This window comes from Camelus ferus, chromosome 19 (assembly GCF_009834535.1).
Source record: "Camelus ferus isolate YT-003-E chromosome 19, BCGSAC_Cfer_1.0, whole genome shotgun sequence".
NCBI lineage: Eukaryota > Metazoa > Chordata > Mammalia > Artiodactyla > Camelidae > Camelus > Camelus ferus.
In genome coordinates, this window is record NC_045714.1 from 14,845,042 (window position 1) to 14,872,500 (window position 27,459).

The window sequence follows — 27,459 nt, forward strand, 5'->3', positions numbered from 1 at the left end:
GGCACAGACCACCCCCACACCACCTCAGGGCCAGTGTTCTCTCAGGATCACAGGCGACGCTGTGGGTGCCCCCGGTGCTCAGCCTGTGCTGTCCCTGGGAGGACAAGTCTGAGGCCAGGAGGCCTGTGGAGGGTACCCCCACTCCCAGGGACCACACTCCAGGGGGCTCCCAAGTCGGCCCAGGCAAGCTGTCCTTGGGGATCCCCAGGATCCCCGTGGCCACTGTGTCAGGGAAGTCCTTCCTACTTCGGTGCCCAGAGGGGTCCCCGGGCTGTGAGCAGAGGGGAACCCATGGGAGGTACCAAGGGAGACCCAGTTCTGGACATGTCTCTGGGTCCCCCACAAGCTACCAGGGCCCACAGAGGATCTGGGGGCATCAGCAGGCCCCTGCAAAGTGTTTGCCTGAGACCCCCAGTACCGCTATAAGGCAGGTGTCTGGGCTCCAGGGGCCAAGGGTCCCTCACCCACGGGAGACCTGCCACCAAGTCCCTCCGAGTGGGACCAGGGCCAACGAGTCCATTCCCCAAGGCCCCCCGGGCACAAGATCTGGGTTCTCACTAATTTACCCAGAACCAACCAAGATCAAACCTGTGCTTGGACCCACCCCTGGAAAATGAGATTCACATATTTGCTGATTTGTCTCTGGAGTCGGAAAGAGCAGGACCCAGGCGGTGCCCCACGCCCAGGAGGGAGGGCAGCTAGGCCTGGCTCAGTGCCTGGGGTCTGGGGGGTGAGGGGGGCCACGGTCGTGGTCCTGGGACAGTCGGGGCTGCTGGGACATTTGCCGAGGACAGTCAGACGCAGGTCCTGGGCAGAAGGCCATCGTGTTGCCATGCTCCAGGTAAACTTTAATAAGACAAGCAGTGACACTGCCTCGTAGGCCCTTTCCCACCTGGGGCAGGTCCCCCGGAGGCAGCTCCTTCCAAGACCATCCCACAGGAGACCACATCTCAGGGAATCCCACAGAGAGGCAGGCACAGCCCCAGTGAGCTGTCCGCAGACACTGCCCGTGTCCTGCATGTGCCTGGGCCACGCCCGGCCTCCAGCCCCTAGATCATGCCGGCCAGCCAGGGCGGCAGGAAGAGGCCAGCAGTCCCCAGCAGACAGACGATGACGAACACCCAGAGGAAGATGCGGTCGATGACCATGGCCACGTACTTCCAATCCTCCTTCACCTGTGGAGAGACACACCCAGTCACTCCAGGCTGCAGTGAGAAGCTTCTAGAACCTGCTTCTATCCTTGCCACCAAGGTCACCAGGGTTGCAGGCACACCTGTGCGAGCTGATGGGTGGGGAGGGGGCACAGAGAAATGATGTGTCCAGATGAAGTCAGAAACACTCTGGGCTGCAGGAGTCAACACCCTCCATAGGGGGCGGGCAGCAGGGCCACCATGGGAGACAGGGTTCCGGCATCATGGCCCCACTTGACCTCACCTGCCTGACAGGTGTCAGCTCCAGGGAGGTAGCCATGGGAGTGCCTCTGGAGGAACACCAGGCTGTTTCATGGCGAGATGCACTCTGGGTTTGCTAGAGCCGGACACCGTGGAGACCATGAGCACACCCCCACCTGCAGATGGGGCAGGTGACAAGGGCGCCCACATCCCCTGGCTGTGCAGGTACATCCTGGGTAACAGGCCTGACCTCTCACAAGAGCCCCAGCACAGGCTCCGGGGGGGACAGCGTCTGGCAAGAGACAGCTGAGGCCTGACTGCCCCCTACTTGCCCCACTGCTGCAGGGGCAGCGCTCGGGCCAGCTGCTCATGTGGCCCGAGGCCCCTCATGGCTTAGTGGGGTCTTTCAGCTCTGCCCCTAAAGCCCCTCGAGGGTAAGGGTCACACGTGAGAGCCACACAGCCCTGTGCTGGGAGCAGGTTCTGAGCTGGAGCTGCCGGGGGAGGGTCCTCAGAGGGGCAAGGGAGGGGCCCCCGGGCTGCAGTGGGAGCCGGCACCGAGGCCAGGGTGGGGAGGGGCGCTGGGAGCACACGTGAAACACAATGACCGTGTTACCTGCAGTTGCTCCCTTGGACCCAATGAGGAAGGTGGCCGCACTGTCCTGCCTACAGATGGGGACACTGGGGTCCAGGATGGTGCTGGACACTGTTACGTGTCTACACAGCGGGTCCTGGGGTGCCCCAGGACAAAGGCTTAGGGAGGTCAAGGTGGCTTGGCCAGGCCACAGGTGGATCCTGGGTGGACAGCTGTCGGCACTTGAGTGACCAGAAAGGACACAGCCCCCTGGCTTAGGCCAGCCGGACACTGATGAGTCAGACTGGCCTGGGGACTGGCAGGCCCAGCTCTCCCATTTTAGGGGCATCGAGGGAGAGGACTGTTCGCTGCTGTTTTCTGCCCTGATTTTTTAAAGTAATCAGAGGCATCGTGACGGTTTTAAGCCAAAGCTGAAAGGGCCGTGTTTGTTCTCAAGATGAGAGCAAACAGGGTCACTTATAAGGGAGCGAGCGCCGGGACCCTCTGTTCCAGGAAGCAGCCCCGCGGCGTCTCCTCGGCTCTGCCTTTCAAACCTCCCCTCTGAGGATGAGTGGCTCGCAGACAAAGCTGCGCTGTCCTGATCCCAGGTGGGCTCTTGTGAAGTCCGCATCGCTCCCTGGAGCCCGGCAACAACACGAGGAACCAGAACCAGGTCGTGACTGCCGGGCCACCGTGTGGGTGGAGGGGTCTGGGGGCGAGGACCCCGCCCTGTGCTGAGGACCACTGGCTCCTCCAGTATCCTGGTGGCACCGCAAAGGTGTCGTCTCTGCTCAGCAGCCCCCGAGGCCCGCATGTCAGAGTCCAAGCTCCCCTGGTTTCTGAGCTGGCAGTAAAGCAGCCCCAGAGCCCGAGTCTCCAGGTGGAAGCTTCCAGGAACCCCCTGGGCTTCAGGGGGCCACTGGGAGACCAGCTTACTGATGGGGAGCTCAGCCACAGGACACACAGTCCCCGGGATCACCGGGCCCAGTAAGCATTCACGGGCCGGTCTCCGAGGCGGCAAAGGGACCAGGGTGGGGGAAGTGACAGCAGTGTCACACCCACCAGGGGACCGTGTCACAGGGCAGGAGGAGGCAGACGTGGGGCGAGGTTGGTGCACCACGACCGATGCGCAGGCTGAGCAGCCAGCACTGACCACGTAGACTGACCAGTGCCCACCCCGCCCGCCTGAGTGCTGCCCTGCCCTCCCCCTCCGCCGGCTGTGCCCTGAACTGAGGCTCAGCCATCAGCCTGCCTCACCCTCGCAGGCACCCCGAGACGTGGCTGGCAGAGCCTGGGCCTCGGGGTCTTGGAGCCTAGGCCACATCTGAGCACCCCCATTGCACGCCCACCTGGATCCCACACTCCCTCTCCCCAGCTTGGTTCGGAGGGGTGGGGGGTGCTGGCCAGAGGGACAGGTCCCAGGCTTGAACCCGCCTCTCCTCCCGCTGAGCCACAGAGGCTGCTCAATCCCATGCCATCTCCTCTCACCCCAACTCCAGACACCTCCAAGTCCCTCCCCAGGGGCCCATGGGGCAGGGCACTCAGCAAGGTCAGAGGGAGGTGCTCACCAGGTACAGATGGAGCTGGAGGCCCCCACCCCCGCCTGCAGCTTCCCTGCGCCCTGAAGCCCAAAGGGAACACCCTGAGAGGCACTCTGCTCTCTGCCAGCCACTGGGCACTGCAGGGATCCCCAGCAGGCATCAGAGGCTCAGGGAGGAGAGAGCAGGGAACCCAGGGCCCCCAAGTTGAGCGGCCGGGTCTGGGACCCGGCTTCTGGGATTTTCCCAGCCACTCCCTCCTCTGGAGTGGACAGGGCATTGGGGGCCCTTCCAACACAGCTGTGCCAGGAACTTACCGAGAAGTCCGTATCTTCTGCCTTCAGGTGGTCTGCGATGTACTGGACACCCTCAACTGCCCTCATCAGGGCTGGCGACAGGGGTGGGGGCGGGGGCGGCACTCTAGTGCTGGGGGCCTTGAGTGTGGCTTTTGGGGTCCCCGCCGGCTCCTTCCTGCACTTGCATTTGCAGGGGGAGTCCTGGTCTGGGGGCAGGAGCTTGGCTGAGGGGGTCTTTGAGGGGGCCTTTGTCACAGAGGTGGGGGAGCTGTCCACCAGGCGGTCGCCCCGGGAGACGGCATCCTCTCGGGAAACACAGTACTGGATGCTCCGAGACCGGCACCGTACGCCACCCTCCGCTGCTTCACTGGGTCTGGACATGTGCTGGACGCTCAGGGACCTGGCCTTGATGAGCCCTGGGGCCCGGGTGCTGGTGGGTGGGCGGCAGGGCTGAGGTGAAGGGCAGGGGCTGGCTGTCCCAGCCTCTGAAGGCTGCAGAGTGGGGACCTGGTCTGAGGGCGACTGGCAGGCCGGCTGGGGCTTGACTGGCTGGTCTGGGCCGCAAGACGGGGAGGGGGAGGGGCCCCTGCTCTCGGGGTGGGCCTGCCCCTGGGGCTCCGGCCAGAAGCGTGGGGCGCTGGCCGCCTTGTGCATGGACTCAATGAGCCGCCGGCAGTTGTCCTTGACCACGGACGGCCGCTTCATGAGAAGCAGGCGCGGCACGACGTCCAGGAAGATGCGGCGGACCCAGGGGGGCATGGTGTGCGTGCGCGGGGAGCGGTGGTGCACGTTGAGCACGAAGACCGTGATGACGATGGAGAGCGTGACGAAGATCATGGTGAAGAGCAGGTACTCGCCGATGAGCGGGATGACCAGGGAGGTGGATGGGATGATCTCGGTGATGAGCAGCAGGAAGACGGTGAGCGAGAGCAGCACGGAGATGCAGAGTGTGATCTTCTCACCACACTCGGACGGCAGGTAGAAGACGAGCACGGTGAGGCAGGAGATGAGCAGGCAGGGGATGATGAGGTTGACGGTGTAGAAGAGCGGCAGGCGGCGGATGACGAAGTAGTAGGTCACGTCCGCGTAGACCTCCGCGCAGCAGTCGTACTTCTTGGTGTTGTAGGTGCCGGCAGCGTTGACGATGGCCCACTCGCCGCTCTCCCAGTAGTCCTTCAGGTCCACCATCTGCTCCGTCTGCACCAGGTCAATCTTGGCCTTGTCGTACGACCAGGAGCCGAACTTCATCTTGCAGTTCTGCTGGTCGAAGGGGAAGAAGGTGACGTCGATGCTGCAGGAGCTTTTGTAGATGGCGGGCGGCGCCCACTGCACCCGCCCGTCGTGGAAGAGGTGGGCCTTGGTCAGGTGGGTGACAGCGAAGTCCCCGTCTGCGCTGGGTAGGAGAGAGAGCATGGTGAGACATCCCCGCCCGCCGCACGTGCACCCCTGCCTCCCGGTGGCTCTGCCGGGGGTGGGGTGGGGCTGGGCTGGGCCCGCGGCCCACCACGGCTTTCACCCCTGCCCCGGGGCCGACACACAGTGGGGACTGTCTCCGCCATCCACACCCTACCCGACACCCACGCTTGACAGTGGTCATCTGGGCTGAAGCAGCCATGTCGAGGGCTCCAGATGCACAAGTGGCCCCTGGGCAGCACTCAGAATGCCTCATCCCCTGCGGTCACTCCGGGCTGGGCCAAAGTTGGAGTGAGACCTGTCTGGCCACCTTCTCCTGCCCCAGACCGGGCGTGCCAGTGATGCTGAGCACACAGCGCCTTCCCCCACTGACCCTTCCCTGAAACTGAGGCAGGAAGGACCCCCCTTCCTGCACAGGTGAGAACTATGGGGCCCGACGAGGCAAAGACCAGGCCAGGCCTCCTGAGTGGGACATGGACACCACCCATCACATTCCAGGCCGTCAGCCCTCCTGCCTCCCCCTCAGCCCGGGGGCCTTGTCCACAGGCCGGGGTGGGCGGCAGGGTGAGGGGTGCTGTCCCCGGCCCTCCTCCTGCGGGCAGAACACCCAGCCCACAGCCCTGGTGCTGGGCCTCCCTGACAGTGCCATCCACCTCAGTTTTCTTCACCAAAGATGTCCACAGAGGGGAGGGCCACAGCACAATGAGAGGGGAGGCAGCCATCCCGTGGGGACACGGGGACATCCGCATGCAGCTCCCCAAGAGTCCCGTTTGCTCCAGAAGGGGGCCACTCTCTCCTTTGCACTGGATGCGCCTGGCCCCCAGTCTGGGTCCTGAGTGGGTGTAACCTGGACCTTGGGGGGCAGGGAGGGGCACTCTGTCAGCCTCAGTTTCCCCATAAAGACTGAGCTGTCCACTCTGGGCATGGTGCCCACAGACACACGGAGGCGACAGCCATCCCCCTGCCAGCTTCGGCTCTGAAACGTGGCCTGGAGACCTATTCTCGTCCCCACAGGACATCCTCGCAGACAGCTGGTCCCAGGACTGAGGCACTGGACGCTGGTCATCATGCTTCTTTGTCTCCACGACATGTGCTGAGGGTGCATCTGGCCCCATAAGGTCCTCAGAAGGGCCCGGAGCTGGCCTTTGGCTCTGTACTAGGAAGCCAGCCGCCCGGCAGAGCCCCAGGAAGGAGCAGCTCTCCCCGAGGGACGTTGTCACCGCCGCATCAGTCCTTACCCCTCTTCCCGCAGCTGCTTCTACCATGCCAGCGGAGACAAAGCACCTCTCCACACTGCCTGGTCCCACATCCCACTCCCAGCAGGGCTGTGCCCCCGGAAAGCCCAGGTGTGGACGTCAGGATGGAACGGCCCGACTGTGAGCCTGTTCCAGACCTACCACGTGGAGCTGTGGCCAGCACGGGCAGGAGAGGAGGACCCGGTCCCTAGCAGCCCAGGTTCCTGCTCCAGAGACGCCCATCCACGTGAGACCCCCAGCCTGAGGGGCCAGCATAGGGGAGCACCCCAGTGGACAGCATGGCCTCCGGCCTTGACTTAGCCCAGGCCGCTAGGTCCTGGGGCATGGGGAGCTGGCGGAGCTGCGTGTGAACTCCAGGGGGACGGGGCAGGGGGAACTGGAGGACTCCAGGGCTCAGGGTCAGCCCAGGCGGCCTGCAGAGGGAGCATGGAGAGCCCCCCCCACCTTCCACTCACTGAGCTGGGCCCCCTTCGCACCTTCGTGCTGCCCCACAAACCGTCCCCCTCGCACACGGCCGTCCTTCCCGCTGCCATGGCTGGAATCAATTAAGTTGGGAAGGAGCCCAATCGTTCTTAATCAAACAGCAGCGTTTTGTAGGTCAGGTCTGACCCCGGGGGCCTGAGAGGGGCTTTGTGCAGGGCTTTGCAGGGTCTTGGTGGGGGCAGCGGGCTGTGGGCAGATGGCTGGGACCGGAGGGAACCAAGGGCTTCCATTTGCTTTATTTGTACGTGCGGTGCAAGCCGCCACGGCCTGGGCCGGGCCTGAATCTGCCGGAGTGGATTCAGCTCAGAGGAGCTGTCCCAGCAATGACACAGCAGAGACACAGGGACACGGGAGGACGTCAGGCGGCCCTGAGGTCAGGGACCCCATGAGGGTCCCGGGAAAGGACAAGGTCAAGGGTGCCAGCCAGGGGAGCCCACCGTCTGCTAAGGCCATGCCCATGAAAACCTGGCTCCCCAGTGCAGAAACATCCCCTAGACAACCAGATTTCAGCTCGGCTTCCCCGGAGCTGGGGACGCACGCACGGCCCAGACAGAGGCTGTTTGCTGAGTGTGATGAGCCGGGGTTTGGGGACTTCTGGTGACGTCTGTGCAGGGAGGGTGCAAGCAGCAGTGGAAGGGCAGCAGAAGGACTGGGGGCAGTGCGCCAGGATGGGCAGCCATTCTGGGGGCTCCCTCTCCTTTCTGGAGCACCTGCACCTCCCGACCTGTGTTCCAGGACTCAGTGAGGGGTGTGTGCACGGGGCCACTCTCGCCAGCCAGGCAGTGATGCCGAAACCAACTCCAGCCCGAAGGGCAGCATCTGTGGGGCCTGCAGTCAGCCAGGGAGGGGCTCAGATCCCTTCTCCCCGGAGAGCGATGGAGGCCCCGGGCTGGCCTGGGCCGGGACGGAGCCCCAGGCGTCCATGCTGCCCTTGAGCCCCGTCTCCTCCCTAGTGTGCCTGCCGATGGGCCACCCCTGCCCACAACACCTTCCTTTGCTCCCTCTTCCTCCTCTGGAGCCTGACCTCAGCCTTGGCTCAAGGCAGGGCCCAAACATGCCGCCGGCCTCTTGCTTACACCGGCCGTGGTGGACCTGCCCTACGGGAGGCTGGCACCGGCCGCCCGCACTCCCTAAGGCCCCCAGCTCACTTGTTGTACAGGACGATGTCCGGCCTCCAGATGAGCTCAGAGGGGATGCGGATGGAGGTCACGTTCTCATAGTCAGCAGGGTCCCAGCGCAGCTTATAGTCATGCCACTCCTGGGGGAGGGAGGAGAGCCCGGGCAGTGATGGGGAGGGGTAGGAGTGGGGGGGGGGAGGGGAGGGGAGGGGAGGGGGCAGGGCGTGGGGCCCCCTCACTCACCTGCTTTACCCACACGTTCGTTGTCATCATCTGGTTCTTCTCATCCTAGGACACGAAGGAGAAGGGAGGTGGTGATCCCCTGGGGACAGATGGGGCACATCTCTGGCCAAGTTTCCACACCCACAAGGACAGGCCACGGCTGAATGTGGGGAGTGGACGACCTTGGGAAGGAGTGAGGGCCTCGTCTCTGGAGACAAGCAAGCCCAGGATGGCAGGTCCTGAGGGGACTTGGGACTGTGAGGACAAGGCCCCCTGAAACCTTTCCAGAAGGAAAGCGAGCACTTCCCAGGCAATAGTGCTGCCCTGCCCACCTGCAGCACTCCCTCCCAACTAGGGGCAGGTGCTGTGAGCCCCGCCTGCACAAAGCTCCTCCCACTCTCCAATGGTCCAGGCTTTTCCCTCATCCACCCCAGACCAGGGACACACAGGCCATCAGAGGACTGCTTAGGCCAAGGAACCCAAGGATGGTCAAGCAAGAAAAGTGCCCAGCACCTAGACTAGGGTTGGGGGTGGGGGCTTGCGCCCAAAGGCACAGGCCTGGGAGCCTCTCCCTCCTGCCCCTAGTCAGCCAGGTCAGGCGGGGACCACTGCCCTTGGTCCTGCTCTCCCTCGGGGCCATCTGAGATAGGCCACCCAGAGGATGCTGAGGATCTGTGTGACCTGAGCAGGGCCCAGACACGACGTCCAACGACCCAGGCTGTGCAGCCCTGCAGAGTGGCCCGCACCACCACGGCCCTGCCCTTCCCTCTGGGGGCAGCCTGCCCTGCCCTGCCCATCTCCCGCCCCCAGGCTCAGAACAAGCTTCAAGGTGGCAGGGCCTGGCCTCCTTCCCCGAATGTCAGCCCGTCCTGTGCAGCTGTTCCCCAAGGCACCCGTGTGAAGTGCCCTCTGGTATGTTCAGGCGCATGAAACATCAGCCCAGGGCCCCAGAGCACTGGGGATCCCAGCCTCCCCTGCAGGCGTGAACTCACACAAGCGCTCGCCGCTGGACCTGCAGCAAATACCTTAGCGGACAGAAAGCAGCCTAGATGGGAGGCACCCCCTTCTGCAAACGGCCGGCACACATGTGAGCAGGCATATCCTTGGCCAGCTTGGCTGCAGACAGCACAGCCTGGAAGTGGCTCCCGTCTGGCCCAGCGCTGCCACACGGCCTTGGTGGGGACCTCAGATGTCTCAGAGCTGCAGTGCTCCAGGCTCAGTCCCTCCTGGGCAAACTGGGGAGACGCAGCCCTGTGGGGGTGGGGGATGGGACAGCCCCGGGAGCTGAGGCAGGAGGCCAGGCCGTGAGGCAGGTGACCCGGAACACTGAGCCGCAGCCGCCTCGGGGATCGGTGTTTGCAAATGCAGCGGCTTGGGGCCCCTGCCACCCTGTGTTCCCTTCTGGCTGCACTCCAGCCAGGAGTCTTCTACAGGAAGCATCTGAGGCCTGATTCCAGGAGGCCTGAGGGCACAGGCCAGGACCGGGTGCCTGACCAGGTCTCTCTGCTAATGGGGCCCACGCCTGGCCCTTTCTGTCCATGTGAAAATGGCTACAGCCCCTCCCACCTCCCAAAGCCCCTCAGAAGTTGCCAGCTCAGGATGGAGCTGTCACACATCCCATTTTATAGGTGAGAAGACCAGGGCCCCAAGGGTCACCTAGCATGTCCAGCACTAGCTTGGAACCAGGGCCTCCAGACTCCAAAACTCCCCGCTCGCTGAACCCGCAGGGGCTGGGGTTCTGGCAGGGAATGGGTGGGCATTTGGAGATATCTACAAGTTCCAGCTCCTGCCCTGGATCCTATTGCGGAAACCCCACCCGAAGCTGAGCCGGCCTCCGACCTCCTCTGTGGCGCATGAGCCCAGCCCCCAACCAGCTCTCCCCACCAGGCAGGAGCCCAGTCCCCAAGGCCCCTGGGACCCTGCCCCAGGCTGTGCAGCCACCACCCAGTCAGTCCCACAGGATGGGCCCCCTCATGGGTGCCCCAGCCCCTCCATAGCCACGGCCACTTGGAGGCCAGACTCCTGGCCTCCTCCCAGCAGCCTCCTTGGTCCCCAGCCAGGAAGGTAAACACATCCCCGACAAACCACCTGTCCAACACTCGACAGGACCCCCCCATCCCAGACCAGTGCAAGTGGGGACCTCCTGAACCAGGCCAGGGTCAGGGTGCTGCCAGGGCACCTCAGAGTCCCTGCTGCCCCACCTGGTGCCACAACTTGCACAGAAGCCACCACAGTCCTGCCTCTCACTGCCCCACAGACATGTTTTCTGCTCTTTGCTTCTGAAGGTGACAGCCCTGACCCAATGCTGCAAATCCAGCACTTTGAGCTTTTCTACGTAGAAGGGAGGACAGGGCAGGGCCTGGGGCCTGGGGCCGGGTGGCACAGAACCTGCCTTGCCTCCTGACTTTCTCAGTGTGGGTGCTGGACTCAGGCAGGGCCAGGACACACGCGGCCAGTGTGCAAAGCTGATGGCGGCCCTCGCGGCTCATTGGGGCTCCCCCAGCCCCCAGGCCACCTCCAGGCCCACCTCCTCCCAGGCACAAGTGCTCCTTCAGGCTGGCCCTCCCCTCTGTCGCTGAGTGTGATGGCCGAGGCTCAGAGCGGCCCCCACCCCACCCCGGCACCTACCACGTCAATGAGCTGTGCAATGGACAGGCCGAAGTGGACAAGAACTACATCCGAGATGTTGGCCACGGGCCGGGACCACTTGTTGTATCCAGAGAAGAGTTTCTTCAGCAGCCGTTCCTCCGCTTGGGCCCGGGTCTCCACATGGCTGCTCACTGCAGGGACAAGCAGCTCAGGAGCAGGGGACAGTGGCCATCCAGGCTGCCCTCTCTTGCCTCCTGCCAGGCCATGCTCAGCACCTGGGCCTCCTTCCACTTCCTCAATACACATTCCTCCTACCTCAGGACCTTTGCACATGCGGCCCTACTTCCAGCCTCAGTCTCTCCTCTACCCCCTGGGTTTGTAAGTGTCACTTCCCCAGAGAAGCCTTCCTAGCACACTGCCTCTCACCATGAAAGCAAACAACTGATGTGATAAGGGCTGATTTGGAAGTCTCCCCATCATACTGTAATTGCGGAGGGAAGGGCTGTATCTCCAGCTACTAGCAGAGTGCTGAGAACATTGCCTCAAAGCACAAGGTGGGGATAACCACAGGACACAAGGGGATGGAGGGTAGCAGGGGCAGGCCCAGGCAGGGAGATGGAGGAAGGGGAGTGAGGGTCCAGGCACAGAGAGTCTGTTCCCTATGGCTGCAGCAACCCCAAGCGATCACCAAGGAAGAACCGTGCCTTGATGCCTAAGGGGCATTTTAAGTGCAGACTTTGACAATGAATCTGGCATCTGTGTTCCTGGACAGACACACAGCCTGCCCTTGATGACCAGGTCTGGAGTAAACCTAGGGAAGGCCCCCCTCACTCAGTCCAGCCCATCGGCCAATCTGTAGTCTGAGGACTTCCTGCTGTCCTGGGCACCTGCACTGGGGCCACTGCATGGAGAGGGTTAGAGGAGGGGGACGGGAAACCCCAGCTTCCCTGCTCCTCTGAACTCCAACTTGCTCACCTGTGAATCGCAGACAGGACCTGAGGAGGGGTTCACAAGCACCCCTGGGGTCAGTCCCAGAGCCCCAAGACCCCTCACTCCCAGCCCCAAGTCCCACCTTGTTCTTCCTGGTCCCTCTGATAGGAGGTGCGGCCCACTCCTCACTGGGGAGCCGGGGGGGTTAAATTCCCTCCACTAACCCTAAATAGGGATGGGGGAGGGAGGCTGGAACTTCCCCTGTCCCAGTGAGCCTGGGGAGCAGAAAAGGTGCAGGTGGGACCCTGCTAAGGGCAGAGGCCTAGAGGCTGATCCCCCAAACCAGGGGCGGGGGGAGCAGACATGGGGGAGTCTTCAGGAGAAATTGGCAGAATGGATAAATTGGGGTGGGGGCAAGATAGGCCCCACCACTCCCCATCCAAGTTGGATCTTCTGGGTCCAGCTCCTGAAACAGCATCCCCCCACATCCACACAAACCCCTCTCCCTGAATTCACGAGTGAGTTAATTCCTTCCCTGCCTGGGTCAGCCCATGCCCCAGGAGTCTGCGTCTAGGCTGGGGGAGCCTCCGTAGCTGCCCCATTGCGCGCACCCGCAGCTTGGGACCGCAGCCAGGAGCCTCCCTTCCTCTGGCTCCAGAGGTCTGAGGCCGCCCTGAACGGGGCAAAAAGGCGTCCGTTCTGTGCCCCGAAACTCACCGGGCAGAAGGCAGGCCCCCAGAAGCAGCAGCAGCGGCGGCGGCAGTGGCAGCGGCGGCGCCCCCAGTCCCCCGAGCTCCATGGCGCACCGAGCCGGCTCTACATGCGGACGGCTCCCGGCTACGCCGAGCCCCTGCGTGGGGCTCCCCGAGCTCCGTGCACACCCAACTTCATGTCCCCCAGGCCGCGTGGGCCGCTCCGTCCGCCGGGCCTGGCTCGGCCGCTCCTCCTGCCTGGCGCGGCGGCGGCTGCCGGGCCAGGAGCGAGGGGCTGTGGGCTCAGCGGCGCGGCCCCGTCCGGACCTGCCCGCCTCCAGCCAGTGAGGAGGAGGGGGAGGAGGGAAAGGAGGAGGGAGCAGGAGGGAGGGCGAGGGCCGGAGGGGAGGAGGAGGGGGGACGGACCACGAGCCGAGACGGGGCGCGGAGGCTGCGCTTGGCTAGCGCAGGGCAAAGTTTCCTTCGACCTCCCTAGGCTGGGGACGTGCCCGAGCCATGGGCAGGGACCACGTAATCACTGCGTGCTACTGGGGGATCCCAGCGCGGAGTGGTTTGAGGATCCGGAGACACTGACCCCCGCCCCAGCCCCGCGCCCCGCCACCTTCCGGGAGGGAGGACGAACACCGAGGGACTCCGGGAGCGGGGAGGGGCGCCTGCAACGATCTGGTGAACTTCGTCACCCCTACCCCGCTTTGCAATTTGGAAATCACCAGTCCCTCATGGTCTTCTCCAGTGAGGCCTTTAGGACAGAGCCCACCCGCTATTAGCCTGTTCCTGGCGGACCACCGGGAAGCGTCCAGGGGAGCCTAGGACCCACGGCCCACCTTTCCTGGGCAAGGGAGGACCCTAACGCCCCCGCCCCAGGCGAAGCCGCCTCTTGCTGCCTCCAGTTCTGGCCTGGGCCGTGGTCCGCCGCCCCCACCTCTGCGCTGCCTGCGAGCCGGTGGGCTGCGCCAGCCTGAGCGCAGACCCCATCCCACGCACGGTGGGCAGCCGCTGAGGGGCGGCTGCGGAAGGCCTCGGGCCCAGGTGACTGGAGGATAGACCCGCGGTGCCTCCGGACTAGTCTTGAACAGTATCAGCCGCGCTTGGTGCCCTGGCAGGGGATCCGCCCTCAGGTGGGTCGACATAGCCGCTGACCGAGCAGCAGGTGCTCAGAGGAGGGGGTGGGAGGGGCAGCTTTGTGCGGATGGAACCACAGTCTGCGGTGCTCACAGGGCGCCACTCGGCGGGAATGTGGCACTCTCAACCATCCCTGTGCGCCACCGCCTCCAGCAGGGAGCTCTGCAGGGGGACCAAGCCCAAAAGGGAGACTTCGGGTCTGGAACGGGGGTAGAGAAGCAGGGGCTGGAGCCATCTCCTCCTCAGCAGCTTCCATCAGCGATGCCCCTGCCCCTCCTTGTCTCCCCAGCTCCTGCCCCTCCCAGCTGGTCTCTCCCCATCTCCCCTGCCCCCCTCATCTCCCTTCACTCCATCTCTCTTCCCCTCCCATCTCCCTTCTCCCCATCTCCCTTCCCCTCCCCATCTCCCTGCCTCTCCCCCATCTCCCTTCTCCTCCCCATCTCCCTGCCCCCATCTCCCTGCATCTCCCCCATCTCCCTGCCCCCATCTCCCTGCCTCTCCCCATCTCCCTGCCTCTCCCCCATCTCCCTGCCCCTCCCCCATCTCCCTGCCTCTCCATCTCCCTGCATCTCCCCCATCTCCCTGCCCCCATCTCCCTGCCCCTCCCCCATCTCCCTGCCTCTCCCCATCTCCCTGTCTCTCCCCCATCTCCCTGCCTCTCCCCCATCTCCCTGTCTCTCCCCCATCTCCCTGCCCCTCCCCCATCTCCCTGCCTCTCCCCCATCTCCCTGCATCTCCCCCATCTCCCTGCCCCCATCTCCCTGCCCCTCCCCCATCTCCCTGCCCCTCCTCCAGTGCTCCTGCACTCTGGCCCCAGGTCTAGCTCATCACACGTCACACACAATTGCTCTGAGGCCTCTAGGGCTCTCCTCACAGGAGCTCTCTGTCCACTCTCAGAGGTACCTACAAATAGAGCTTTCAAAATGCTTGGTCCTGAGCAGTGACCAGTCTCAACAGTGAAGGTGGGTCACTCCCTGTCCAAGATGCTGGCCCAGGCCATTGAGCCACATGGATGCAGCTCCCACAGCATCCCTGTGAGGTGGGCTCTTTTGTTACCCATGGGACCCAATGAGGAAATGGATGGACAGAGGGGTTACGCCACCTGCCAAGGTGATGCATTCAGTACCGGGGTTCCAGCTGGGCCATCTGGCCTCAGGGTCTGCACCCTGACCCCCCCTAGACTCAGGGAGAGCATGTCCTGGCCTGTGCCTCTACAGATTTAACCTTTTGGTGCCACCCTACAGTCTGCCCTTTCCTGGAGCCAGGAGGCCTGCCCTAGGGAAGACCCCTAGACCACAGGGCCCCAGCCCCTGGCCCTCTCTTGGACCACCCCACAGGCACAGAGCCTGCTCTGGTCTGTGACCTACTTCTGCAGGCAGTCCCCCTCTCACTCCCTCCTTCTTTTCACCCCTACCCTGGTGCCAGATCCTGAGCTCCTCACATTCTTAAGCCCTTTCCCTGAGCCAGATAAGTACCAGGAGCCAGAAGTCCTCTAAGCTGAAAAGTTGGACTGAACCATGAGCTGGTGAACAGGCCACGCCCACGGCTCACTGGGTGCAGGGGGGTGAGGAGGGCAACCCCGACCCCCGCGCCTCTCCTGGACCACTCCTCCCCACGCAGCAGGCAAAAGCCTGTCTTCCCCAGGGCCCTTGCCACATGAGGTTCAGAACCTGCCAAGGGCCCTGGCAGGGAAGGGACCGGGCGAGGGGGATGAGCCCTGGTGACTCCCTGAGGGGTTCTCTGTCTGTCGTGATGAGAGGGCCCCTGCTCTGCGCTGTCCCTGAGCAGGATGGCACCTGGCTTGCTGGCCGGCTGGATGGATTTGACGTTCTTCTCCTAGTGATAAAGGCCGATCACATTCCAGGTCCCATCTGGAGCTTCCTCCAAGGATCTCAGCGTCTCCGTGAAGCGGAGGTCAGCATTACCTTCTCTGGGGAGCTAGGAAGACGAGGTATGAACAGTTGTCACTGGTTGTGATAAGGCAATCCCGTCACCCTGTGGCATTCTCCACACATTCCAAATGGGGATGCTCCCTCATACCTCTGCCGCCAGGCTCATCTCTCGGGACTTGTTAAACCTGGGCCCTCCTGCCAATGTTAAAGGCTGGAGTAAGAGGAGAGAGGAGGCCAACCTGTGAAGGCTTCCTGGAGGAAGGGGCACACAGGAATTCAGCCTCGGGGGACTATGGATGTCCACTCATAGCCCTGCACAGGGAATCACCTGGGGAGTTTGCTTAAGTCCCAGACTTTGGCACCCCCACCTCAGGGACTATTCAGCCCTGGCCGAGGCCCCCCTCCACGCAAGCCCGAGGCAGGAGGCCTTAGACTGAGAGCTGAGTTGGCCCAAGGACTCATACAGGGGATCAGGCCAGGCCCCCACTCCTGGCAGGGCTGGGACCCTGGGGTCCTGGCCTGGGCCGGGTGCTGGCATTTCCCTGGGACAGCGTCTGAACAGGGCTCTCAGCAGGAGCCTGCAGCCGCTCACAGGCCAGGTCCACCTGCCTCCCTTCCCTGCACTCTGGTCAGCTCATACAGTGACAGTCGAGAAGGTGGCTCTCAACAGCCGTTCCCACAGGAGAGTTCAGCCAGAGAGCCCTGCCTCCCCGTGTCTCCTGGCACTAGAGGCCAGGCTGGGGTTAGCGCGGGCGCTGGAGGCTCCTGCGGACACAGCAGCGCACACGCTCACACACATCTGTCCTGACTTGTTTGGCCTTCCCTGTGGATTTGCTAATGCAGCAAGATTAATTAATTTGCACGGTCGTCCCTCCCCACCTGCGCCCGGCTGGAGAATACTCTTTGCAGGAACCTAATAATCACTGTAGCCACTGAATTAGATTCTCACTCCAGGTCACTAAGCCCCTCCCTCCGGCTGCTCCGGAAACTGCTGCTTTGGAGGAAAGGAAAACCCCCAGTTCACAAAGGAGACCAGCTTTGGGGGGCAGCCCCTCCATGTTCCCATGCTGAGTCCTGGAGCCTTTGTGGCAGGGCTGATGTCCTCTGAGGAGACCTTGGGTGGGGGCCGAGGAGAGGTGGAACAGGCTCCTTGGAGACCCCTCCCCACAAGCCCCCCCACCCGCCTCCCACCCCCCACGCCCCCAGCCCCGCCAATGCCAGGCCGCTGGCTGAACCGGAAATTCATCTCAGCAGGACCGGCCTCCCTCTCCCTTGCTGCCCTCTCCACCCTCCACCCTGTCCCAAGGACATTCCCATGGTAACCAGTTGTCGGCATAAACGGGGATTTGAATCAAAGGTGGGAGCTTAGGCTGGGTTGGGGGCGTCAGGAGGCAGACCAGGAAGAGGCAGCAGGGTGGGCCTGGGAGGGGACCCAAGGGGGCTCCTCAGCACCAGGGCCCAGTGGGGCTTCAGTGACCCACGTGAGCCCAGGAGCAGGGCTGTGAGCCCAGCTGGCCGGGCACAGGGGCCCTGCCTGTGCCCCCACACTCCTGGGGGGCTTCCTCCTCCAGTGTTTCAGCCAGGCCTCTCCCCAGGGGAGAGGCTGGTGCGTCCCTTCCCTGCCCAAGCCTCTGTCCCACCCGGAAGGCCTTGCACCTGAGGTCCACCTGTCGGTCCGTTTCTCCTAGACTCAGCCACAGCAGGCCCTTTAGCACCCCTGAGACGGGCCACTTGGAAGCCCAGCACTCCCCAGCATGTGGGCTGTCAGGTGGGCTTCCCGCTTCCCCACCTCTGCCCCGTGATGGTGCCCCCTCTCTTCCCCACCAGTCGTCGTGGTGCCTGTCATCTGAGGGCCTCTCGCCTGCCCCTACCCCGCTGACAATGGCAGTCCATGACTGAGGCTCTAGGCTTTGCACGCATGCCTGGTGCTTGTTGTGCGTGGATGGATGGTGAGCGGGTGCCTGGCAGGAGGGCATGGGGGGCTGACCAGAGGGCGCCCCTGTTATGCAGACGTCAACCCCTCCCACACGGCCACCGAACCCCACACCCTCAGGCTCAGAGGCCCAGATGTTTGGGGCTGGCCCTGGGCCTTAGGCACATGCTGCCTAGGAGGGAGGAGTGACAGCCATGCTGGGTCAGCAAGGGCATGGACGGTGGGACCTGGGGAGGTTTCAGAGGCTGTCACTTCCTCCTCATCCTTTCCCATCATCCGTCAGGAATGGAGCTGGAGCGAATTTAGTGCTCTTGCCTCCCTGGGCCTGGCAGGACCACCCTACCCTCCCTCAGGTCGGGGGTCATGCCCACCCCTGAAGCACCCCTCTCAGCCGGTCCTGTGGTGGGGCCCCCCACCCCATGCTCAGGGGACCCCGCCACCCGCGAGCCCCAGGCTGCCTCAGGCTGCCCTCTCTCTGGGGCTGTTAGGAAGATCCTGGCCTGGCCTTGGGATCGAATCCCTCAGCAGGAGTCCTGGTCCAGCACACAGTACCAGTGAGGCCCCAAGGGAGAAGCACTGTGTCTAGTCCTCAGGTCACCCTGACCACTACATGGGAACAAGTATCGTCCTGGGCCAGAGGACTCCTGGGCCACCTACCCAGGCTGGCCTCCTCCCAGATCTCCCAGCGGCCTCCCTGCTCTCAGCACCACGGACAGCTCCCCCGCCCCAACACTCCAGCCTCCTGTGACAATGCCTTCCCTGGGCCTCTTGGGAGAAAGCCCATCTTTGAGTTCCTGTCTTTGCCCATTTCTTTTAGCAAAAGTTTTGAGAGCCACCAAGTGCAGGAGGAATGTGAGAACTGGGGCCATTTCTCCAAAGGGGACGTGCGCTGGTCGTTCCCCGTTTGCAGATGCTTCCAGCCAGGCCCCTTACATAGATGTCCCTGCTGCCCGGCTGGCGGCCACAGAGATGCTGCGATGAGGGGTGGGTGGGGGAGAGGGTGGCTACGAGGCCTCGCGATCTAAAAATCATCAAATGCTTTGCTTGCAGGGGGAGGGAGAGTGGACAGTAGCTCAGAGGAAGCAAAGAGCTGGCCCTCCCCAAGTCACTGGCAATTCATCCTCCAAGGTCTGGACTTAAGCCATGAACCGGAGCTGTGCTGTGCCAAGCTCAGGGCCTGCTGCCCCAGCAGCTTTCCTCCTGGCCAGCGTCCTTGATGTCCCACAGCCCTGGCCTGGAGGAATGTGCTGTCTACAGCCAGGGCTGCTGACAGGGCCCTTCCTGCCAGGGCTGTGCAGGGCCCCCCGCCTGGAGCCAGTCTGGCTGGGGCTCAGCCCTGCTCCCCAACGGTCAAGAGCACCCCGCCACAGCGGGGCTTTGTCCTCTGACACCAGGCAGCACCTTTGCAGAAGGTATCGATCTGCCTCCGGCCGGCCTCCATTTTCACAGCTCCACGTGCCTCCGCCCCGCCCCCCACCTCTGCTCAGCAATTAATTATCTGTAAACACGCTCCTGAGGAGGGCAAAACGCTCTGCGGCTGGGGAGGTGAGCTCCCTGGCCCTCGCGTCTGTTCCCAGGTCTTCCTTCCGCTGGCCCAGCGAGCATGTGGGCGCTTAGGTGGCCCTGCCAGCAGCACCTCTCTGAGCCTCCATTTCCCCAGCTGTTAAGTGAGGTAGTAACTGTCCCAGCTCATGGGGTGGGGGTGCGGGGCTGGCTGGTGTCTGGCATCTGCTGCTAAAATTACTCTCAGTAACATCTTGACAATAGCTTATCTCTCAGGGGAGGGTCCTGTGCCAAAAGCTGAGAGCTAGAAGTGGGGTCACAACTCAGGTGCCAGAGCCCCAGTTCAGGGCCCCCGGGGCCAGGCCAGCTGCGGTGCAGACACAGGGCCTTCTCCTTGCCACCTGTGGGCCCTGCCACCTGCCCCAGGGCCTGCAGAGTGTCCCAGGGCATCCCTCCCAATTCGGGGGCTGAGGATCCCTACACGGGGCTCCGCCCCCCGTGGCCTAACCCAGGACCAGAGCAGCAGGTCTCTGGACACCTGCCGGCCCCTCTGGCAGCCGCCCCAGAGGCAGACGTTAGGCTGTTTATGAAGAATTATGTCTGGACAGGCCGTGGGCAGAGAAAAGCCCTTTGTCCCAGCCAGCTGGCCACCTGAGCCCTCCGGCCATCTGGAGGATCAATGTGGCTCCAGCCTGGGAGACCAGAGGGTCAGCGTCCCTCAGAGGAGGGGTCAGGGAGGGAGGACAGGGCCATGCTGAGTCGCTCTTCTGTGGACGGAGGGCAGTACCAGTGGGGGACTTAGTGACCTTCCAAGGGGAATGCTGAGCCCTCCTGGAAAGCCCTCCTCTTTCTCCTTCACCTCCGAGTCACCTCACCCTCCCTCGGGGTCCCTGAACCTGACCCCTGCAGGGACGGGAGACCCTGCGGCCTGCCAGGCACCCCTGAGCCAGTGCCAGTACCTTCTCAGGGCCCCAAGCTGCTGCTCCTGTTTGGGTTCCCGCACATCTGGGCAACCTGACGCTGGCAACCCCGACACCATGGGACCCGCCCTCTTTGAGCACAGCAGTGCATGTGGGGAGGCTGGCCTGAAATCTCTGGTCGGGTGTCCATCTCCCCCACCAGATCTAGAGCCCCTCAAGGCAGGTGGCTGCAGGACATCCCGGAGGAGGCACTGGGCAGGCATCCAGGCTGTCCTGCTCAGACCACTCTTGGCCGCTGCCCAGGGACCTCCAGGGCATGGAGGAGCCCCTCCTGGGGGTGGAAATCAGCCCTTGTGCCTCAGAAACTGGCCCCACTGAGGGAGGAGCAAACAGGCTGAGTTCACCCCTTCCGTGGCCCTGGGCCTGGCCTGCTCTGCCCACTTCCAGCCCCGTCTCTGTGGCCAGCTGTCCTGCCCAGGAGGGAACCCGGCAGGGAAGGCAGAACCTGGACATCCAACAGCCTGCCTGCATCCTGGGGAGGGGGCACTGCGACAGGCACTCCAGTCCCCAGGCCCAGGGCTGATTCCAGAGAGTGGAGGCTCCCTGAGCCAGCGGCTGGATGTTCAAATCAGCACCCTCCTGGGGAAGCGCGTGGGGCAGGCCCTCCTCAGGCGTGCTCGGTGTCCTCCACCCTGCAGGGGAGGCCGCTCCTGCACCATGGCCTGCAGCTCAGGAGCCCTCAGCAAACCAGGGCGCCGCTCCCCGTGCTGGCTGGAGGACACCCACAGAGGAGGCTGCTGATCCTGTCCTCGTGGAACGCCCGGGCGGTCGAGATGCACCTCTACCAGGTCCTGGAGGTTCTGCTGGACTCCAAGCCTCGGCCCTTACTGACCACCAGCTGGTTTAGACCCAGCACGGGTGCCTGTGCGGTCTGCCCTCCGCCCTGCGGGGGAAGGGAGGAGCGCTGCTCCTCCAGGCCTCTGAGCCCATCTCTTCAGGGCTGGGGAGGCGGGGAGAAAGGGGGCTCATTTGCAGCGTGGGGTGCTTATCAATTTACTGCATGTTCTAATGTCTGTTGTACCAGATCAATGGTGACCACATCTAGGGTGGCCCTATTATCCTGTCACTCCCACGATGACACAGCTGGGGTCATTCGGCCAAGGAGGGGGCCGGGCCGCCGGACCCCGCGTCCAAGCCCCCTCCACAGCGTCACAGCTCCTCGACACCCCTTTTCCCAGAATCCCATGTCCCTGTCAGTCAAGCCTCGTGCTGCCCCAGCCTACCGTCCTCCCAGGATGTGTCCAGGGCTGAATGCTCGGGAGGGCTCAGGGGACCCAGCTCTGCTTCCTGTTGACAAAGGCACGTCTGCAAATAGCTCCTTTCAGTTCCAAAGCCCAGGAGGCGGGAGCCAACGCAGCAGCGCCAGCCCGGCCCCCGCTACCTGGGCAAGGCTGCAGGCTCATGAGTATTCGCGGTGGGTTCCCAGTTATCTCGAATTAAGCCAACCCAGCTTGCCTCGCAGGCTCCAGTCCCTCCACTTTCTGCCCCCTCTCCGCAACCTTCCTCTTCCTCCCAGTCCCTCGAGAGGTGGCGGGCGGGGGCTGTCTCAGCCTCCCTCCCCGTGCCTGGGCAGGGCCAGTATCTGGGCTGTCCTGGAGCCAGCACCCCATTCCAGCTCATTCTCTCCAGCACTTGACATGTCCCTGGCCTGTTCTCAGGGAGGCCCTGGACCTTGTCCCAGTCCCGGGTGGAGATAATTACCCTGACGTCCGTTTGCAGAGTTTAAACATAGATTTGGCTGTGGCGCTCTATGGGGGTAGGGGGTTGCATCCTTGTTTGGCTCAGCCCCACGGGACAGCGTTTCCACCACTGAGGGGCTCGGTGGCTCCTTCTACTCCAGCAACCAGTGCCGAGCGCGGCGTGGACCGCACGTACCTGGGACCTGGTTCTCAGAATCTGCCCTGAGGGAGGGTCGCCCCTGCCCCCCACGAGCCCTGTGCTGGCCCTTCCTGCTGCCACGCCTGCAGGCTCCTTCCAGGGGCAGGGGGCTGGGGCACCAGGAAGCAGGAGGGAGCCTGCCCTAGACTCCCCACCTGTGTGGAGATGCTGCAGAGTGATGCAGGTTTGGAAGGTCTGGAAGGTTTGAAAGCCCCCGTCCTGACCTCACTCAGAGCAGCAGCACCCGTCTCTGTAAAAACAGCCTCACGGGCGCCGGAGCTGAGGTGAGCTGGCCACACAGCAGGAATGCAGGACCCTCAGAACAGGCTGCACCTGGCCGCCAGGAACACAGGGGGCCATTGCCCTGCAAACATCCCACTCCACCCAGCAAACCCCTCCTGGAACATGGCAGGCCCCCGTGGAAGCTGGAAGATGCAGGCCCCGCACCTTTGCCCTCAGGCGGCTGCCTCTGTGATGCAGGCCGGGTGAGGGGGGTACTGCCGGGGACACCCCAGGTCCAGGACATGACATCTCACCTCACTGCTGGGCTCCTCCGGCCCAGGAGAGACGGTCAGATAGCAGTTGTCCAGTTGGGCCAGGGTACGTCTCCACCCACTCTGGGCCTGGAATCAGGGAGTCACCCTGCAACCCCCTGCTTCCCTGATGGTCACCTTCATGGAGTGACCAGCAAGGGCAGAGCTCATGGTGTGGTGAGCCCGAGCGCTCTCTGACCCCACTGGCCAGGCAGCCTCTCCTCCAACGGCCCTGACAGCCCCTCATCCCCGCGCCCCATCCAGTGGGGCCCTGCACCCCATTTCCGCAGACCCTGCTTGGGCTGAGAGGGGTGCATCTACCTTGAAGGACACGGGAGAGGAGACCACAGCTACGTGCTGACTGCAGCCCTCATCCATCCTCCAGCGAGATCTGCCTCCTAGAAGCAGCCCCAGGTCCCCAGACCCTCAAGCATGGCCCCCGCCCCAGCAGCCTCTTCCTGCTGCAGACCCGACCTCAGCTGCGCCCGTGCAGGAAGCACTGCGTCCCAGCCACCATCTCCTGAGGCCTTCTTGCTGTCTCGTCTCTGCCCGCCGATGACCCGCACTGGCTCACTGAAGCCACTAACCGCATCTTGATAGGCCTGTCTGGAGGCACGTGCATGTCCCTGTCTGTCCTCTGCTCCTGCCAGCACGTGCAGCCCCACTCCCTCCCGGAGACCCCTGTTGCTGCCTCCCTCTCTGTGGGCGCAGCCTGGTGGGGGAGAGGGAAACTGAAAAGAGCCCGTCTTCAGAATCAGGCCTGAGAGTGACTCCAGGGCGATGAGGGACAGGCTGGGCAGACACTAGCCAAGGGCTGGACAGGCTGGGCAGGAGCTCCGCCAGGGAGAGCCTGGGGTCTAAAGGCCGAGGCCACCCCAAGGCCCGGGGCTCAGGGAGAGGCCTGCCCTCCCCACTTTGGGCAAATCCTTTCAGCTTCCAGTGGAGGCATCACCGCGGGCCCATGGCTGGCCTTTCAGTGGTGACCACAGCAGGGGAGGGAGGGCTCGCCAGGCTCCAGAACTCAGAACCTCAAGGGTTGGGCGAATCCACAGTTTTGCTTGTTAAAGCCAAAAGACCTTTCAAAATTCAGGTCCAGAGGGAGGGCCCTCCACGTGTCCGTCCCCCTGTTCCCTGGAATTAGGGGTCACCAGGTTCTCAGGCTGCACACCCAAAGGACGTGGAGAGACCCAGAGCCCTGCACGCGGGAGGTACAGGCTGGAGGTGGGTTTCCGAGCCCCAGAGCTCAGGCCCAGGCCTCCCCAGAGGAGGAACTCCCTGTCTGTCCTCCTCCAAGTCAAACTTCCGCCCAAGGAAGCAGACCTGGAGCAGGCGCTGCCAGGGCAAGGGTGGGGTAGGGGCGGGGCCCCAGGGCAGGCCACACCCCTCCTCCCTGGCAGCCCAGCCTCTCCCTGGAGCTGAATCCTCAGCCGTGCACAGTTAGCGCATTAGGTCACCGGCAGCCCCTGCCTCCCCACCCGGACACAACCAGAGGCTGAGCAGGGCGCCCCACTCCAGGCCGCTCTGGTCCCACTTCTCCCCACCTGCCTCTCCACTGGGGACCCACCCCCCAGGCCAGCTCAGATGGACACAGGTGGGCACTGCAGGCCACGTGTTTTGAGCCCAGGAGGAAAGACCAGCTCCTGGGCCTCACCCCACAGACCACCCGTGGGCCAGAGGTGGAGCCCGGGAGATACAGATTTAAAGGAAACACCTAGGGTGGTGCCAAGGGAGAGATGTCAGCACCACAGCCGAGACCACTGTCCTCAGGGCCCAGGTTCGAGTCCAGCCCTCAGAGAAAGGTAACCCAGGCTGAGTTCCCTCATTAGCAGCCTGGGCTGAAAGCTGTGCTTAGCCCTCGACTCACCCTGCATGCTCTGCAGCCGGTGCCCCCCCAGGGTCCTGCCATCCACCCAGCGTCACCCTTAACAGGAACAGCGTCAGAACCAGCCCAGGTGCGGGACGGCGTGAGCCAGAGACCCACAGGCGGCTAGTGGGGGCCTTTCTGGATGAGCAACCTTTGGTCAAACACGTTTGTGGATCCTGACTAAAGAAATCAGCGCTTTCCTTCGACCAGACCAGATGTCTCAGAGCTGCCACCCTGCTGAGCTCCTCATGGCCCCACCGGCTGCGGTCTGCATGCCACCCACGAGAATGCGAATGCAGAGCTGGGGCCGTGGGGCCACGGAGTCCCCTCGGAAGGGGCTGGACGTTGAGGCTGTGATAACAGTGGGTCTGGTTCTGTCCCGGATCCAGGAGGCACATCGTGGGCCCAGGAGTCCTGGGGCCCCCGGGTCCAAGGGGGGCTCCAGGCTCTGGTCCCAACACATCCGCCAGCCCCTGCGCTGCACTCTCAGCCACCTCTCCTCATGTCCCCCCCTCTCCCCCTTAGAAGCGGTCCTCAAAATGTGAAATTTGGGTGTTCCACCCAGCCAGCCTCCCCATGCGTTCTGCAAGGGCCAGCAGAGGAGGCAGCGCTGGCCTGCGGGCCCGCCCAGGCCCCGTCTCAGCCCTGCTTCTATCGCCGGCCCCCAGCCCGCCCAGCTCCACATGGGATGGGATGGTGTGAGCATCACCCTAACCTCCCGAGACTCGGACCTTGGGAGGACACAGCCCCCGCCCAGAGCAAGGAGGCCCGGGGCCTGGCCTGGAGGAGGCAACCTTGGGTGATCTTGCCTGCGAAGGCCTGGGGGTCTGGCTCCTCTCACACTGTTATAATTTAAAGCTGACGGGTCAGGGCAGAGAAGGACAACACGGGAAGGTCAGAGGCGGCACCTTCGGTGGGAACGTTCAGTCACCCTCCACAGTCTGCGAGTGCACTGTGTCCGGGGAGCGGACGGAGCGCAGCCCCGGGGACAGGCCCCGGGCCCAGCGGGGCTGGACAGACATCAGGGAGCTGGGGTCCTGGCAGGGAGGGCACCAGCCCGGGGGTGTCTCCGCAGGGTCCCAGCCCACAGAGCTTACAAACGGTCCACTTGAGCACGAAGAGGCCCCTCCCAGGCTCTCCCGCAGACCACCACGGCCCTGACCAGGTGCTCTGGGGCCCTGCCCCCTTTAAACAGGGCAAAGCTACAAAGGATGCTTGCCTTTTGAAACCAGGTGGTGGGGAGGGCCAGGGGCAGGTGCGGGCTCCCCCTGCCCGTTACCATGGCGGTCCTGTGAGAGGACCCCAGGCTGTTCCTGGGGAGGTGCGTTCCCCACCTGCGACCTGTGGGCTGAGGCTGCCGTGATGAGAGGCGCTGCTCCAACTACAGCGGGACGGCCGCCTCTCCCCTGGCGTTTGCCAGGGGCCCGCGTGGACCAGGATATGGCAGGGCGCCCCATGAGGCTGCGCCTGAAAGGGCCCTGCCCCACTGATCCGGGGTGAGCTGGCAGGGCTTTGACAGGGCAACTGAGGACCTCGAGTGCAGGGAACTCATGTGCTCACGCGGAGGCCCACCCGGTGGACCCTGGCAGCAGACCTGGGGCTGCGGAGGACCCTCTCGGGGGTGGGTAAGGAGCCTGGCACCTGGACGCTTCAGCACTTGGCCTCACTGGCAGCCGGGGCACCCATGCTTCTCCAGCCCAGGCGTGCGTCTGTGCAGAGCTCCACGTGGGAGGTGACAGGTGACCAGGGATCACCGCGGCTCTGTCCACACACATAGACCAGGGAGAAGACAGCGTGGCCTGAGCCCAAAGACGACAGCTTTGCTGAGGTTTTTACGAAGGAGGTGCCTGGTGAGGGCCAAGCTGAGCAACCTCGTGTGTGGGGTTTTCTCCTCCATCCCAGAGGGACACTCTCCCCCACCTCCTCCTCACCCTGCTTGGCTCAGAAACTCATTCATCTTTCAGCAGCTCATCTGAGACCCTCCCCGGCCCATCCCCCAGCCCCCAGCCCGTGTGTGTCTCCATAGCAACCAGCGGGTGGCTCTGCTGGTCACATCTCATCAGACCGTGAGCTCTTTGAAGGCGCAGGCCCTGACCTGGACGGCTCACAAGAGCAGGGAGTGGGGGGCGCACTATGACACCGAACGTGCCTCCTGCAGACACGGAGCTGCGCCTCCTACCTCAGGTCCGTGACCTCAGTCATTCCAGAGCCGCCTGGAAGATGGGGAGACTGAGGCCCAGAGAGAGGAAACCTTCCCTTTCAGCTACAGTGTGAGGGGGCTCCTGCTGACTGGTGAAAACCACGTCCCGCCTCTAGGAGACAGAAGACACCGATGAGAAGTGTCCCAGCAGGGCGTGTCCCGGGAGAGGAAGGCCAGGTGCTCGCTGGCCTCAGCCCTCCCTCGCCTCCTTCTCACCCCGAGCCCCTGTAGGGTCAAGGGCAGGAGCCGCCTGTATCTGCTCCCTCCTGCTGCTTGGAGCCTGGGGAGGTTGCCGGTAAATGGGGAGTGGGAGGCCTCCCGCCCCTGCTGGGGGCAGTGTCGGCCCTGGTGCCCAAACCCTTCTGAAGCAGCTGATTTTCTGTCTGGCAGGCGGCCCCTCGCGGCAAGGCACGCAAGGCACACAGTCTTCCAGCACCTGGGAGAGACCCAGGGCGAAGCAGAGAGGCCGGGCCGCGGGGGGCAGCAAATCTCCGCAGAGGGGCCACCCAGGTCCTAGATGGGACACGCACAGCTGTTATCCAGCCAGGGGCCTCCGTCCTGCTGGGCCCACGACCACGGCAACCGGAAAGCACGTGGGGGCTCTTCCCTTCCCTGCATAGCAAGTATCATCGCAGACACACCAGGTTCTGCATTTCAATTTTTGGTAGTGAAATCAGTATTTCTGACGCACATTTCTCGGCCCACAGGCTGGAATTTGCCTGACTTGGGGAACAAGAAAGGGAGCCACCTGTCCCCCCACAACCCCCGGCCCGGGACACACGGGGGCTGGTGGGACGGTGGCCCCGGCCCGGGACACACGGGGGCTGGTGGGACGGTGGCCCCCGGCCCGTGACACACGGGGCTGGTGGACGGTGGCCCCGGCCCGGGACACACGGGGGCTGGTGGGACGGTGGCCCCAGGCCCGGGGCCACACGGGGGCTGGTGGGACGGTGGCCCAGCCCGGGCACACGGGGGCTGGTGGGATGGTGGCCCCCAGGCCCGGGGCACACGGGGGCTGGTGGGGAACGGTGG

At 63.9% G+C, this 27,459-nt stretch overlaps 1 protein-coding gene across 7 annotated transcripts; it reads right to left on the reverse strand.

The window, feature by feature from the left end:
* Window positions 1-695: 695 nt before the first annotated feature.
* Window positions 696-21,396, reverse strand: CHRNA4 (cholinergic receptor nicotinic alpha 4 subunit). Of its 7 annotated transcripts, none has more exons than XM_032461576.1 (8): window positions 21,176-21,396; window positions 15,441-15,582; window positions 10,919-11,070; window positions 8,312-8,390; window positions 8,099-8,208; window positions 3,820-5,191; window positions 1,435-1,527; window positions 696-1,175 (listed from the first exon to the last, which is right to left on the reverse strand). In XM_032461576.1, the coding sequence occupies exons 4-8, from the start codon at window positions 8,339-8,341 to the stop codon at window positions 1,050-1,052; spliced, it is 1,731 nt and encodes a 576-aa protein (XP_032317467.1). In that variant the 5' UTR covers window positions 8,342-8,390; window positions 10,919-11,070; window positions 15,441-15,582; window positions 21,176-21,396; the 3' UTR covers window positions 696-1,049. The 7 variants fall into 7 exon arrangements, with proteins under 7 accessions (XP_032317467.1, XP_032317462.1, XP_032317466.1 ...); XM_032461575.1 differs by having other exon boundaries at window positions 697-1,175; window positions 8,312-8,356; window positions 21,176-21,394; XM_032461577.1 differs by lacking the exons at window positions 15,441-15,582; window positions 21,176-21,396 and adding an exon at window positions 15,120-15,403 and having other exon boundaries at window positions 697-1,175; window positions 8,312-8,356.
* Window positions 21,397-27,459: the final 6,063 nt, after the last annotated feature.